This window comes from Sus scrofa, chromosome 18 (genome assembly GCF_054392235.1).
Source record: "Sus scrofa isolate SSC_HxYL_T2T_F1_AM1 chromosome 18, Sscrofa_HxYL_maternal_Yorkshire_Landrace_v2.0, whole genome shotgun sequence".
NCBI classification, from domain to species: Eukaryota; Metazoa; Chordata; class Mammalia; order Artiodactyla; family Suidae; genus Sus; species Sus scrofa.
The window spans coordinates 57,806,423-57,819,406 of NC_139400.1; the positions used below are offsets into that span (position 1 = coordinate 57,806,423).

Here is a 12,984-nt window from a genome sequence, read left to right on the forward strand (position 1 = left end):
TCTTACAGTGTTTGGAATACAGGCCTTTGCCTCCTTAGGTGGGTTTATTCCATTCCTAACTTTAAAAAACATACTCTTAATTTTAAAAAGAATTGATATAATTTTTTAAAAAAAGACTGTATCTCAAGTTAAAAGCCAATGCTGGAGTCCCCTGGGGGCTCAGTGGGTTACAGATCTGGCATTGTCAACTACTGTGGCTTGGGTTGCTGCTGTAGTGTGGGTTCAATGCCAAGACTGGGAATTTCCGCATGCCTCAGGTGCATGCAGGGGGGTGGGGAGGGGAAGCCAGTGCCATGTCTAATGGTACAAAATCCAAAATATTCCCACTGAGTTAAGGACGAGGAGAGATTGTTAGTTCAAAAGTCCCATAATCATACTTTTAAGGGATGTATCTTATCTCACTCTCGTAAGCACATTTATCTTGTTTATAGACTTAAGAACTCTTCCAGCTAAAGGGAACTTCAAATTAAATTTATAATATGGTTGGTAGTCTTTTATGTACACAGCACAGCCTGTTGCGATTTCTCGTATAATCATAACCTATAGTCATTCAGACTGATTTCCTAAAGCTTAGAAAAGCATTTCACTCAAAGGGTGACGGAGGCTTGCAGTGGTTGTGTCTTTGCCCTTCCCACACATTGTTCTGGAGCAGGATGTGGGACGTTTTCAGCAGCAATGCAATCTCTGATCTTCATTTTGTACCGTGAGAAAATACAATTCTTTCTGGAAAGACCACTGCATGTGGCACTGATCAAAAGGGTATTCATGAAAAGCCAGGGCTGCCAGGGCCCAGCCTCTCTCACCGGGCTCCCAGGTATGTCTCTGGCTGGGGAACTCAAGTTTCTGCAACGTAAGTCTAGCTGGCCTCGAGTGGGATAGACCCAGGAATGTGCTTGGCATCGGAACAGGCCGAGCCGGCTGAACTTCACAGAACAGACCCGCTTCTGTGTGGTGTGATCTGAGGAAATAATCCGTTTGAATTTCCTAACTTGAGGGCAGTTGTTTTTTCATCCTAACTGTTCATAATTAAGATTTGTGTCTTTATCAACGGGGAGGATGGGCTGCCTGGAGCTATCAATAACCACCTACACGCGCATGGTTCTTAGTGTTGTCTGGGCGGCTCACTGCGGTGAAATGCATGGGCCGCCGGCCTCCTCTGCCCTGCAGTGGCTCCTCCTCGCCAGCCTGGCTCCCTGAACAGCCCAGCTCTCTCGCTTCAGCTTTGTCGATTTGGCCCAGGAGAAAACTCCACGTCAGTCCGTGCTCGTTGTTGAGCAGAAGGACCTTGTCCCCTGGGCAGCTCCCACCCAATTCTTGACACCTAAGGCTCAAAATTGCTCTTCCTTCCCTCTGGGACTCCCCACCGTCGGAAACTGGCCAGGCCACTGGGGAAGCCAGTGCAAGTTAGAGATGCCAGGAGGGTTTTTCCTTACATACTTCCTCTTGATTTGCTTTTATGCCTCGACTGTATGATTGAGTAAGGCAGAAACATCGAGAAGGTCAAGAACATTCTGACCTCAGTCTGTCTGACCAGTTTTTTGTCCCTTTGTTTTTTTTTTTTTAATAAAGTATAATTTTTTTTTCCTTTTTATGGCTGCACCTGTGACTTATGGAGGTTCCTAGGCTAGGGGTTGAATTGGAGCTACAGCTGCTGGCCTACACCACAGCCACAGCAGCGCCAGATCCGATCCTTGGCTGCACCCTACACCACAGCTCACGTTAACACTGGATCCTTAACCCACCGAGCGAGGCCAGGGATTGAACCCAAATCCTAACAGACACCATTTCAGATCCTTAACCCACTGAGCCACAACAGGAACTCCAAGAAGTATAATTTCTTAGCGCCCACCCACTGGGGGGAAGTTGAGAAGTTTTGTCTAGCTGTGGGAAATCTGCTTCACTTTCCACATCTGGGGTCCCTGTGACAGGAGGTGTGACTCTGCAGAGAGGACCGGCCCGCCCCATGTCCACAGCTCCTGGCATCAGAAGGGCTTGTGTTGCGAGCCCTGTGGCCCAGTGATATTCACAATAAAGGAAGCCACGAAGAGGGTGGGTTTTCTTTCTGTGTCTTCTTCAACTTCTGTTGTTTGGGGGATTTTTTTTTTTTTTTTTTTTTTATCTTTTTGCTATTTCTTGGGCCGCTCCCGCGGCATATGGAGGTTCCCAGGCTAGGGGTCTAATCGGAGCCATAGCCACCAGCCTATGCCAGAGCCACAGCAACTTGGGATCCGAGCCGCGTCTGCAACCTACACCACAGCTCACAGCAACACTGGATCCTGAACCCACTGAGCAAGGGCAGGGATCGAACCCGCAACCTCATGGTTCCTAGTCAGATTCGTTAACCACTGCGCCACGACGGGAACTCCTGAGGGATATCTTGAAGGAGATTTCAGAAGACTTGGCTTTCCTTCTTTCTTTCTTTTTAGGGCTGCACCTGTGGCATGTGGAATTTCCCAAGCTAGGGGTGAAATCAGAACTGCAGCTGTTGGCCTACACCACAGCCACAGCAATTCGGGATTCGAGCTGCATCTTCAGTTTATACCAGAGCTCATGCCAATGCCGGCTGCTTAACCCACTGAGCAAGGCTAGAGATCAAACCCAAATCCTCATGCATACTGGTTGGGTTTTTAGCCCGATGAGCCACGATGGGAACTCCAGAAGCCTTGGCTTTTTAAAAGCAATCAGACATCCTGGGTCACAGAAACCCAAATGTCAAGGAAATGTGTTGTGCTTCTTCTCATATCTGGCCACTTTTGTAATTATAGCTGTGTTCTATTGACCCAACTTACTGAATCTGCCGTGACTCCCAGCGTGTTCTAACTGCTGAAGCCAGATATCTGAATACACTGAACTTGAATCTTTGAAAAGAAAACAGGCTGAAAAGTGTTTGTTCAAGGAGCTATCAATGCAGCCTGAACATGCAGAAAGGATGGAAGCCCTGGAGAGGCAGGCAGGTCAATGGTCCGGCACCTGCTGAGTGGGATCCAGTTTTAACCCTTGGCTAGATGGACCTCGGACGCCTTCTCATCTTAATATCCTCTGTGAAAGGAGAACACAAGTACAGACCCTCCCCAGGGCCCCAAGAGAAGTCAGTGGGAGTAGCTGTACACCGTGAAAGCTCTCTATGGACTTTATATGTGATTATGAAAATTGGGTTTCAAGATTCATTCATCCTCCAAGCATTTTTGTCCCAGGGGCTGGGGATCCAATGATTTGAAGCTATGTCACCAAGACAGTATTCCTGGAAACTGGAAAATATGGACCTCAGTAGCATGGGCAGAGCTCTGGGCAAATTTGGGGCCCACTTGGACCTGCAGGGTGGTATGTTTCTTTATGGGAAACTGAATGGGGCCATTAATGATGAGAATATTGAGTTAACGTGAGGTTGCCTAGGAAGAGAGCACCTCGTAATTGCCAGGGTCCACTCAGTGTGAAAGGACCAGATTATTCCTGGATTTGAATAAAAGTGAGAAGGCGGGCCCGAGCCTGGTCTGTTCTTGCTAGCTAAGTTTTGTCTCTTCCACTTTCTCTCCACCTCAGTTCTTTCCACGGGGCCTGGTACTCTGCAAATAAGCAGTAAATTGAGTATGGAGCAAAAAGAAACCACTGGAATATGCATAGGGATAGAAAGAGGGCAATTAAGTGAAAAGGGCCAAGCGTTAACAGGTCATTCTGAGTGAAGGTACATGAGTGCTCATTGAAATCGTGTGAAATTATTACCAATGATAAGCTTTTAAAAAGAAGGTATTGGCATTCCCGTCGTGGCTCAGCAGTTAATGAACCCGACTAGCATCCGTGAGGACATGGGTTCGATCCCTGGCCTCGCTCAGTGGGTTAAGGATCCGGCGTTGCCGTGAGCTGTGGTGTAGGCCAACAGCTACAACTCCGATTGGACCCCTAGCCTGGGAACCTCTATATGCCGCAGGTATGGCCCTAGAAAGACAAAAAAAAAAAAAAAAAAAAAAAGAAGGAGTTATTATGTCATTCAAGTAGAAAGATGACAAAATGATAGACTCATAAGTATGGGATATGATTAGTTTTAATGGTTCTTGTTTTTCTGAGCTATTCTGCATGTCTCAGTATAACTTGGAATTTTTCCCTTAAAGGATGTCACAAGAAATGCTAATTAAATTTAATAGAATTATTTAGATATGATTTATAAATGCTTAATAAATTAGAAGTGGAAATAAGCCGACAGAAATGTTGAAACAGACAGCCTTCTGAAATAAATTTTCTCTGCTTTCATGGATTATATTAAGTCTGCCTGTGATAACTTCATAAGAAGGAATGTTTTTGTAGCTGCTGATTCATTTCTTCCTGGCAGACAGAGTTCCAACAAAGTTGAAATATTACTGTTAATCTCTTTTTATTTAGATGTGTGCTGGAATAGCACTTGGAGGCTCCATGGATATAAACCAGTACTTCTGGGTTACTGTGAAGAGAGCATTTATTTACTTGAACCAAATTATCTTCTAGTGGGGGCCAAGAAAGTTCAAATTTTTTTTTTTTTTTTTTTTTTTTTTTTTTTTTGCTTTTTAAGGCTGCACCCGTTGCACATGGAGGTTCCCAGGCTAGGGATTGAATCAGAGCTGCAACTGCTGGCCTACACCACAGCCACAGCAACACCAGATTTGAGCCGCGTCTGTGACCTACACCGTAGCTCACAGCAACGCCGGATCCTTAACCTACTGAGCAAGGCCAGGGATCAAACCTGCATCCTCATGGATACTAGTCAGATTTGTTACCACTGAGCCACAATGGGAACTCAGAAAGTTGAATTCTTGAAGACTAAACTGCGTATCAGTTAGCTTTCTTTTTCTTTCTTTTTTTAATCTTTTTAAGCCTGCACCCACCGCATATGAAGTTTCCCAGGCTAGAGGTCGAATCAGAGCTGCAGCTGTCGGCCTACACCACAGCCACAGGAATGTGGGATCTGAGAGGGCAACACCGGATCCTTAACCCCTTGAGCGAGGCCAGGGATCCAACCCTCAGCCTCATGGATACTAGTACAGTTCGGGCCACGGCGGGAACTCCAGTTGGCTTCTTTTTGAAGAGGCTTCTGTTTTAGCTTGGAGTCTTACAAATGACAATGATTTCCCAAAGCAATAAGCAAAATACCATTATTAGTTTGCTAGGCCTCTTGTAACAAGTCCCAGAAAGAGAAACGTGCTGTCTCCCAGGTGGCGTTCCCGAGTGGCGGGGTGGCCCGGCCGGAAGGTGCTCAGGAAGGATCCAGCCCTGGCCCGTCTCCTGACTTTTCCCAGATCCTTGCCCGTGGCAGCATAACTCCAGTTAATACAGGCACGTCCCTGTGCGCGTGTGTCTGTGTCCAAATTCCTCTTTTTATAAGGACCCAGTTGCACTGGGTCAGGGCTCACCCTTAGGACTTGTCCTGATTTGCTCATCTACACAATAAGGTTACGTGCATGGGGCTGGGGGTTGGCACTTCAGCACCTTTGTGGGGGCGGGGTGTGTGCACAATTCAAACTGTAACACATACTTTTAAGCCAGTGTCAATATTTGAAGACAAGGGGTATATAGTTTTTTTTCCTTTCGATGGCTGCACCTGCAGCATATGCAAGTTCTTGGGCCAGGGGTCAAATCAGAGCTGCACATGAGGCCTATACCACAGATTGTGACAACACCGGATCCTTAACCCACTGAGCGAGGCCAGGGATCAAACCCATCTCTTCATGGACACTATGTCAGGTTCTTAATCCATGGTGCCACAGTGGGAACTCCTCTTGGGTAAATTCTAAAGCGGCAGCTCACACGGGGGTGGGTGGGGGTGGGGGTGGGGGGAGCGGATGGAAGAGGTTCCCTGTCAGACCTCAGGCTCCCTTCCTGGCTCCCACTAGATGCTTCTTGCTTGGCCCCACCCAAGAATGTCACCACTCACTGCACCAATGTGAGATTTATTTGATCAGATCATCAGAATTCAAGTCAATGTAGAGTAAGTCATGAAAATCTTAGAGCGGGGACCCTACTTCAGGGCTCACCTTCCCCCCTCTCTCTTTTTTTTAACAAATGCACCCGCAGCATGTGGAAGTTTCTAGGCTAGAGGTTGAATTGGAGCTGCAGCTATAGGCCTATACCACAGCCACAGCAACGTGGGATCGCAGCCATATCTGTGACATACACCACAGCTCATGGCAATGTTGGATCCTTAACCCACTGAGTGTGGCCAGGGATTGAACCTGTGTCCTCGCAAACACTATGTTGGGTTCTTAACCCACCATGGGAACTCCTAGCCTTCTCCTCCTGGATGTCTCTCACTATTATATTTCTACATATTGAAAGTGGTTTAATAGCATTAAAATACTAGTCCTTGGCCTCGAAAAAGTAAAGACCTTAGATAGGCTTTCTCTGCATTTGGCCTGAATTGAACCATTTTCCAGAGATGTGTGCTTCCCGTGGCCTCTGCGTGGCCTCCTTCTTGGAGTCTTTACTTTTGTAAGTTCCTGCATGTTTTTGCCATCTCCCTGGCTGCGTTGTCAGGCGAGCAGCAAGGAAACTTGCTCGTCCAAGTTCAGGAATGTGTGCTTACCTTTGAAAGACCTTAGTTACCCCCAGCGCCCTGTGGAGGGTGAGCGTTTTTCTTCCAATGCTGTGGATGACAAAATTTATAATTCTCATAGACAACTAGTTTCTCGTGCAGAAGGGAGGGACTTGATGCCTATGGAGAAGGCGCCTATGCTGTGTATGGCAAGCAATCAGGACAGCGTGGCAGAGGGACAGACACAGACAATCTAGAAATAGGCCCACTGCCAATAGGCCAAACTTATTTTTAACAAAAGTGCGAAAGGAACGCAATAGCTTTTTCCAAGAATGATGTTTGCACATTTGGACATCTGAAAGCAAAAAAGAAAGGAAAAAAAAAAGAAAAAAAGAAGTTGAAAGAACTTCAACCTATACTTCACACCTTATGCAGAAGTTAACTCAAAATGGGTCATGGACTTAAATGAAAACTGTAAAATAATGACATTTTTGAAAAAAAGAAAAACCAAAGGAGAAAATTAGCATATCCATAAAAAAAATTGATAAATTAGATCTTATCAAAGTACAAAACTTTTGTGCTGCAAATGACGCAGTTAAGATGAAGAAAGTACAATCTACAGGCTGGAAGGAAATACTTGCAAACCACATATTCAACAAGGACTAGTGTTGAACATATGTAAAGAACTCTCAGAATTCAACAAGAAAGAGACAAATAAAACAGTTAGAAAATGGGCCCCAAAAGGAATAGGCATTTCACTGAAGAGAATGTTCAGGTGACAAAAAACACATGAAAAGATGTGAATATCACTATGCAAAGTAAGACCACAATGACACATCACTGCATACCTGTGAGAAGAGCTAAACGACAAAATCGTGTCACCAAATGCCAGCGAGGATGCAGAGACTCACTAGATCACTCATCCACTGCTGCCAGGAATGCAAAATGGTAAAGCCACTCTGGGAGTAGTTCCGCAGTTTCTTACCAAGAGAAACATGAAAAGGCCTGACCTGGAAAGGACAGCTTCGATCCTTGATACCAGAGACATAGAGACTTATACAAAAACCTGTGCCTGAATGTTCTTAGCAGCTTTGTCTGAAATACTCCTGAGCTGGAAACCTCGACAGCTTTCATTGATGGAACGGTTAAGCAAACCACCCAGCCTTCACACCGTGGAGAGCCACGTGGAACTCTTGATGCAGTGAGTCTCCAAGAATTATGCTGAGTGCAGAAGCCAAGCTCAGCAGGTGATGTATGCACCACGTGATGGTGTTTATACAGCAGTCTTGAAATGACAAAATTATAGTGACAGAGAGAAGATTAGTGGAGGAGTTAATGAGACAGTGACGGGGTAGCCATAAAAGGGGCAGCAGGAGAGAGCTTGGTCGTGGAACATTCTGGATTGCGACCATATCAGAAGTTGGGATATTGTCCTTTATTTGCGCAAGATGTTACTTTTTTTTTTTTTTTTTCCACTGAGGAAATTGGGATAAGTGTACCTGGGATCTCTCTCTACACTTTTAATTTTATTTGTTATTTATTTATTTTTAAAATTTTTTAATGAAAAAAAAATTTTTATAGTTGATTTACAATGTTCTCTCAATTTCTGCTTTACAGCAAAGTGACCCAGTCATACATATTCTATATATGTTTTTTTTTTTTCTTTTTTTAGGGCTGCACACGCGGCATACGGAGGTTCCCAGACCAGGGGCCCAATCCGAGGCTGCAGCTGCTGGCCTACGCCACAGCCACAGCCATGCCAGATCTGAGCCGTGTCTGTGACCTACACCTCAGCTCAAGGCAATGCTGGATCCTTAACCCACTGAGTGGGGCCAGGGATGGAACCCACATCCTCGTGGATAATAGTGAGGTTCGTTACCACTGAGCCACAACGGGAACTCCTCTATGTACTTTTTGGAAACTGTGTGTGAACCTACAATGACCTCAAATTATCTTAAATTTAAAAATTTAGTTTAAAAAGTAACTTCAAGTTGTTATTACATGCAAAGTTAACAATGTGAGCTACTTCCTAACACCTCCTTTCTCCAGCTGGGCCCATGGTCTATCCTTTTCCCCAACTATCTTTTAAGGATGAAAGTTCCAGAGCATGAAGACACCTAAGATCCTCCAGGGAGTGTTCTGATTTCTCCGTAATGAGCTCCAGCCCTGTCCTGGGCCCCACACCATCTGTTTCCACTTCCTGTTGTACCAAGACTCAGATGGGGGCGATCCTGTGCCATGGTAGCTCCTGTAGAATCTTTCTTAGAAGCTCAAAAACTCTGCATTAGCTGGGATCAGCGTAATATGTTTGTCAGTAACCAAACATCTCCAGAGAGAACACCAGCAGGAAATGTGGGTGGAAGAAAGATCAGATGGTCAGGCCAAGCCGGAGAGATTTAGAGGCTCCGCCTGAAGCATGGGCCACCCTCCTGACACTATAGTTCAGCTACCTGGCACCTTGCACCTAAAAACTGAAACTGTTTGGCATATCTTAGCCATGAAAGGCACACCAGCATTTGAGCAGCATCATAACCCGAGACCGAAACTGACCAAGGAAACTGAGTCAGGGACCAAGAAATCAGGAAGTTCACGTGCCCCGCCTGATAATTGGATGTCTGCTCTAGAGTGATGGGGCCGCTGGACGGAATGCGTAGCCTCCTGCCTTTCTGGCAGGACATCTGCAGCAGCAGTGTCTAATTTCTTCTCCCTCTGGATCCAGGTTTGCCGCCCTGGCCTAAAAAACACATGGAAATCTTCGTGTGTTGGGCAGGGCTGATGGTGTCCTGGCATTCTTTAGACCACGGAAGTTACCGAAGGCTATAAAAGTCATGGTGAGACTAGGAAAGAGATATTTACAAAATCTCTCAAGATTTCCAGAACTCTCAAGATATTTCCAAACTCTCCAACTCCACAGGACAAAAGGTCTTAAGTTAGTTACAGATATAACAACTTGTTAGCTCAGTCTTTCTCTCTCTCTCTTTTTTTTTTTTTTGTCTTTTTAGAGCTGCACCCCTGGCATATGGAGGTTCCCAGGCTAGAGGTTGAATCGGAGCTGTAGCTGCCAAACTACACCACAGCCACAGCAACGCCTAATCCAAGCCGCTTCTGATGACTTACACCACAGCTCACAGCAAAGCCGGATCCTTAACCCACTGAGTGAGGCCAGGGATCGAACCTGCATCCTCATGGATCCCAGTCAGATTGGTTTCTGCTGAGCCACAACGGGAACTCCCAGCTTAGTCTCATTTTTGAAGAAGACATTAGCATTAGTGTTTATTCCATGGGCAAAATTCCTTCCAAAACACATAGTCTAGCCTTGCAATCCGAGTTGGCCTGGTTCAAGATCAGAGCTGCCTCTGAGGTCAGGAGGCGGTCCAGGTCCCAGCCTCCGTGTCACACCCCGTCCCATATAACAGTTGCCTCCACCTCTACCATCCCCACCTGACGGCATCCTCCACCATCCTCCTATGACGTTGCCCCACCCCCAGCATCCCATAGAACAGGGCCCCCCCCCATCCCCACATGACAGCTCCCCCCCATCATCCTTATGTGACATTTCCCCCTCAGCCCCAAATGACAGCACCCCTTCCCAATATCCCCAGATGACATTTCTTTGAGTGACATCACCTGCCTGGTGACCATTCGTGAGTCTCCTGTTTGCACTTTTTTGTGTCTACACTGAATGATAAACAAGATTCCAGGAATAGGATGATTAGGAAAAAATTATGTTCTGTGGTGATTATTTGTCATTTGTGGGGGTTTTTTTCTTCCCATCAGTCTGGTTAGAGGTTTTGTTTTGTTTTGTTTTCCTTAGAGCCGCACACACAGCATACAGAGGTTCCCAGGCTAGGGGTCAAATCAGAGCTACAGCTGCCGGCCTACACCATAGCCCCAGCAACACAGGGTCCAAGCCGCATCTGTGACCTACACTGCAGCCCACGGCAACACCAGATCCTTAACCCACTGGGCGAGGCCAGGAACCCGCAACCTCATGGTTACTAGTCAGATTCATTTCCACTGCTCCACAACGGGAACTCCCTGGTTAGAGGTTGATCATCGATTTTCCTGTGCTTCTCAAAGAACTAGGCTTTATTTATTTTTTATTTTTATTTTTATTTTTTTGACTTTGCCTGTGGCATGTGGAAGTTCTGGGGCCAGGGATCAAATCTGAGCCTTCCAGTTTCCTGTGGTGTCCTCTCCGACATGTGGTCTGATGACCCCTCAAAGGCCACCCTCACAGACCTGCGGCGCTTTCTCCCTGATTGTCTCTCCCACAGACACCAGCTTCCTTAACCCTGAGAGCCTCATCTCCATCTGCACGCTTGCAGGGGTCATTCCTGTTTCGAGCCCAGAGACACACGTCTGTGTCTAAGGAAGAAAAAAGGCTGTCTGTCCAAACCAGAAGAAAAGTCTGAAAGAAGGTGGGTACGAGCTGCCCTGCAGTCCTGGTCACATCCTGTCCCCGAGGCCCCCAGCTCTCGGGCCGTGGCGCTGGCGGAGGCGGCAGCAGACGTCTCTGTGCCTGCTTGGACATCACTACGGCAGACTCACGTACCTGTCCAATTGTATTCTTAGGAAAAAATCTGCAGAAAAAAAAAATTGGCAAGCTCAGATACAATGTATTTGTAGATAAGACTTGGATAACTGTTGCTGAATTGCCCTCCATAAAGATTTTTCCAATTTATTTTCCCACCGGTCATGAGAGAGTTCCCCCGCCTTTTCAGTGGTGGTCCATACTGGCGATAATCCTTCTACGTCTTGTTCAGTCTTACGTGATAACTGCCAGCTCATTGCTGGAATTCACATCTTTTGATTAGCAGTGAAGATGAACCCACATCCTCACGGACACTGTGTCGGGTTCTTAAGCCACTGAGCCACGACTGGAACTCCAAAGGCTCGTTTTAAATACAGTCACATTCTGAGGTCCTGACTGAGGCATGGGGTGTAGGAAGTCAACATATGAATCTAGTCCTCTTTTTTTGGGTCTTTTTGCTATTTTTTGGGCCGCTCCTGCGGCATATGGAAGTTCCCAGGCTAGGGGTCGAATTGGAGCTGTAGCCACCGGCCTACGCCAGAGCCACAGCAACTCAGGATCCGAGCCACGTCTGCAACCTACACCACAGCCCACGGCAACGCTGGATCGTTAACCCACTGAGCAAGGGCAGGGACCGAACCCGCAACCTCATGGTTCCTAGTCGGATTCGTTAACCACTGCGCCACGACGGGAACTCCTGAATCTAGTCCTCTTTTATTTTTGTCTTTTTAGGGCCACACCCTCGGCATATGGAAGTTCCCAGGCTAGGGGTGGCATCAGAGCTATAGCTGCCGGCCTACACCACGGGCACAGCAACACCAGATCCGAGCTGCATCTGCAACCTCCACTGCAGCTTGTGGCAACATTGGATCCTTAACCCACTGAGGCCAGGGATCGAACCTGCCTCCTCATGGATGCTAGTCGGGTTCTTAACCCGCCAAGCCATTAGGGAATGCCTTCGTAGAGCCTTTTCATCTTGATTGTTCATGACACTGATTTCTTTTTCCTTCTGCTACTTATATCAGGTTAATTTGGAATTGGTTTTAATCCAAGAAAAATTTGTTTCCCTTTAGCCATTAGGGATTGAGGACTTATGATGGCCTGGTGCTATGCTAGGGTGCTGATAAACACTAATTTACTTAAGCCACACAACAACCAATTTTAGAAGACCTGGTCTTTCATATGAGAAAGGACAAGTTTCCAGGTAACAGTTAATTGTTCCAGTTCACACAACAAGTAAATGGGAAACTGGGATTAAAATCAAGGTTTATCTGTCATCAGACCATTACTCAAAATCATCATTCCGACAGTTTAGATGGGGAGAGGATTCCGTTGCTGTAGCTTTCCCAAATGGTTTTTCTGCCAGTTGCCCTAGAGCTGTGTATTGTTATGTTTGTTTATTAGTTTTACTGAATCTGCCTGAGTATCAAAAGCTTAAATTTTATTTTGTGGAATTTCTAGTCAATCCAGTCTGTTCCTGCCAGTTATCATATAAACATAATAAATTCAATTGAATGGACCAGAAGAGAATTCTGATATTTAAATAAGGTTCTTAAAAGAAAGTTCTTATTTTATAAAGTTAGCAATTGAATCTTGCCAAATTAATAACTCTCCTTTTCCTGACAATAATTCCATATAAAATGGTTATTCAAACCGAAACTTTGAAATCAGCTGGTCTGCTATTTTGAATCCCTTTAAAAAAGCCATATGCTAGATCAGAATTTGCTAAGGAGATTATTGAACTTGGAGTGTGTGCTCATATTTTTGGATTCAAAGCAGTTTCAAAATGCTGGGTATAGAGTGCATTAAAAAAGGTGGCAGGAGTTCCCGTCGTGGCGCAGTGGTTAACGAATCCGACTAGGAACCATGAGGTTGCGGGTTCGGTCCCTGCCCTTGCTCGGTGGGTTAACGATCCAGCGTTGCTGTGAGCTGTGGTGTAGGTCGCAGATGCGGC

At 46.0% G+C, this 12,984-nt stretch overlaps 1 protein-coding gene across 11 annotated transcripts in view; it reads left to right on the forward strand.

Annotated features, from left to right (window-relative positions):
- The window catches only part of MRPS24 (mitochondrial ribosomal protein S24), a 49,107-nt gene that overhangs the window by 16,572 nt on the left and 19,551 nt on the right, over positions 1 to 12,984 (forward strand). For 2 of the 11 annotated variants that reach the window (XR_014834174.1, XR_014834173.1), the window contains exon 5: positions 10,774 to 10,917. The exons of 8 other annotated variants lie outside the window; for them this stretch is intronic. Coding sequence is in view for 1 of the 3 variants with exons in the window: in XM_085005738.1 (XP_084861864.1) it covers positions 2,766 to 2,779 (14 nt within the window). In the remaining 2 variants the exon portion in view is untranslated. Of the gene's footprint in view, positions 1 to 2,765; positions 2,838 to 10,773; positions 10,918 to 12,984 lie in introns of those variants that run through there. One more of the 11 variants, XM_085005738.1, reaches the window with a different exon arrangement.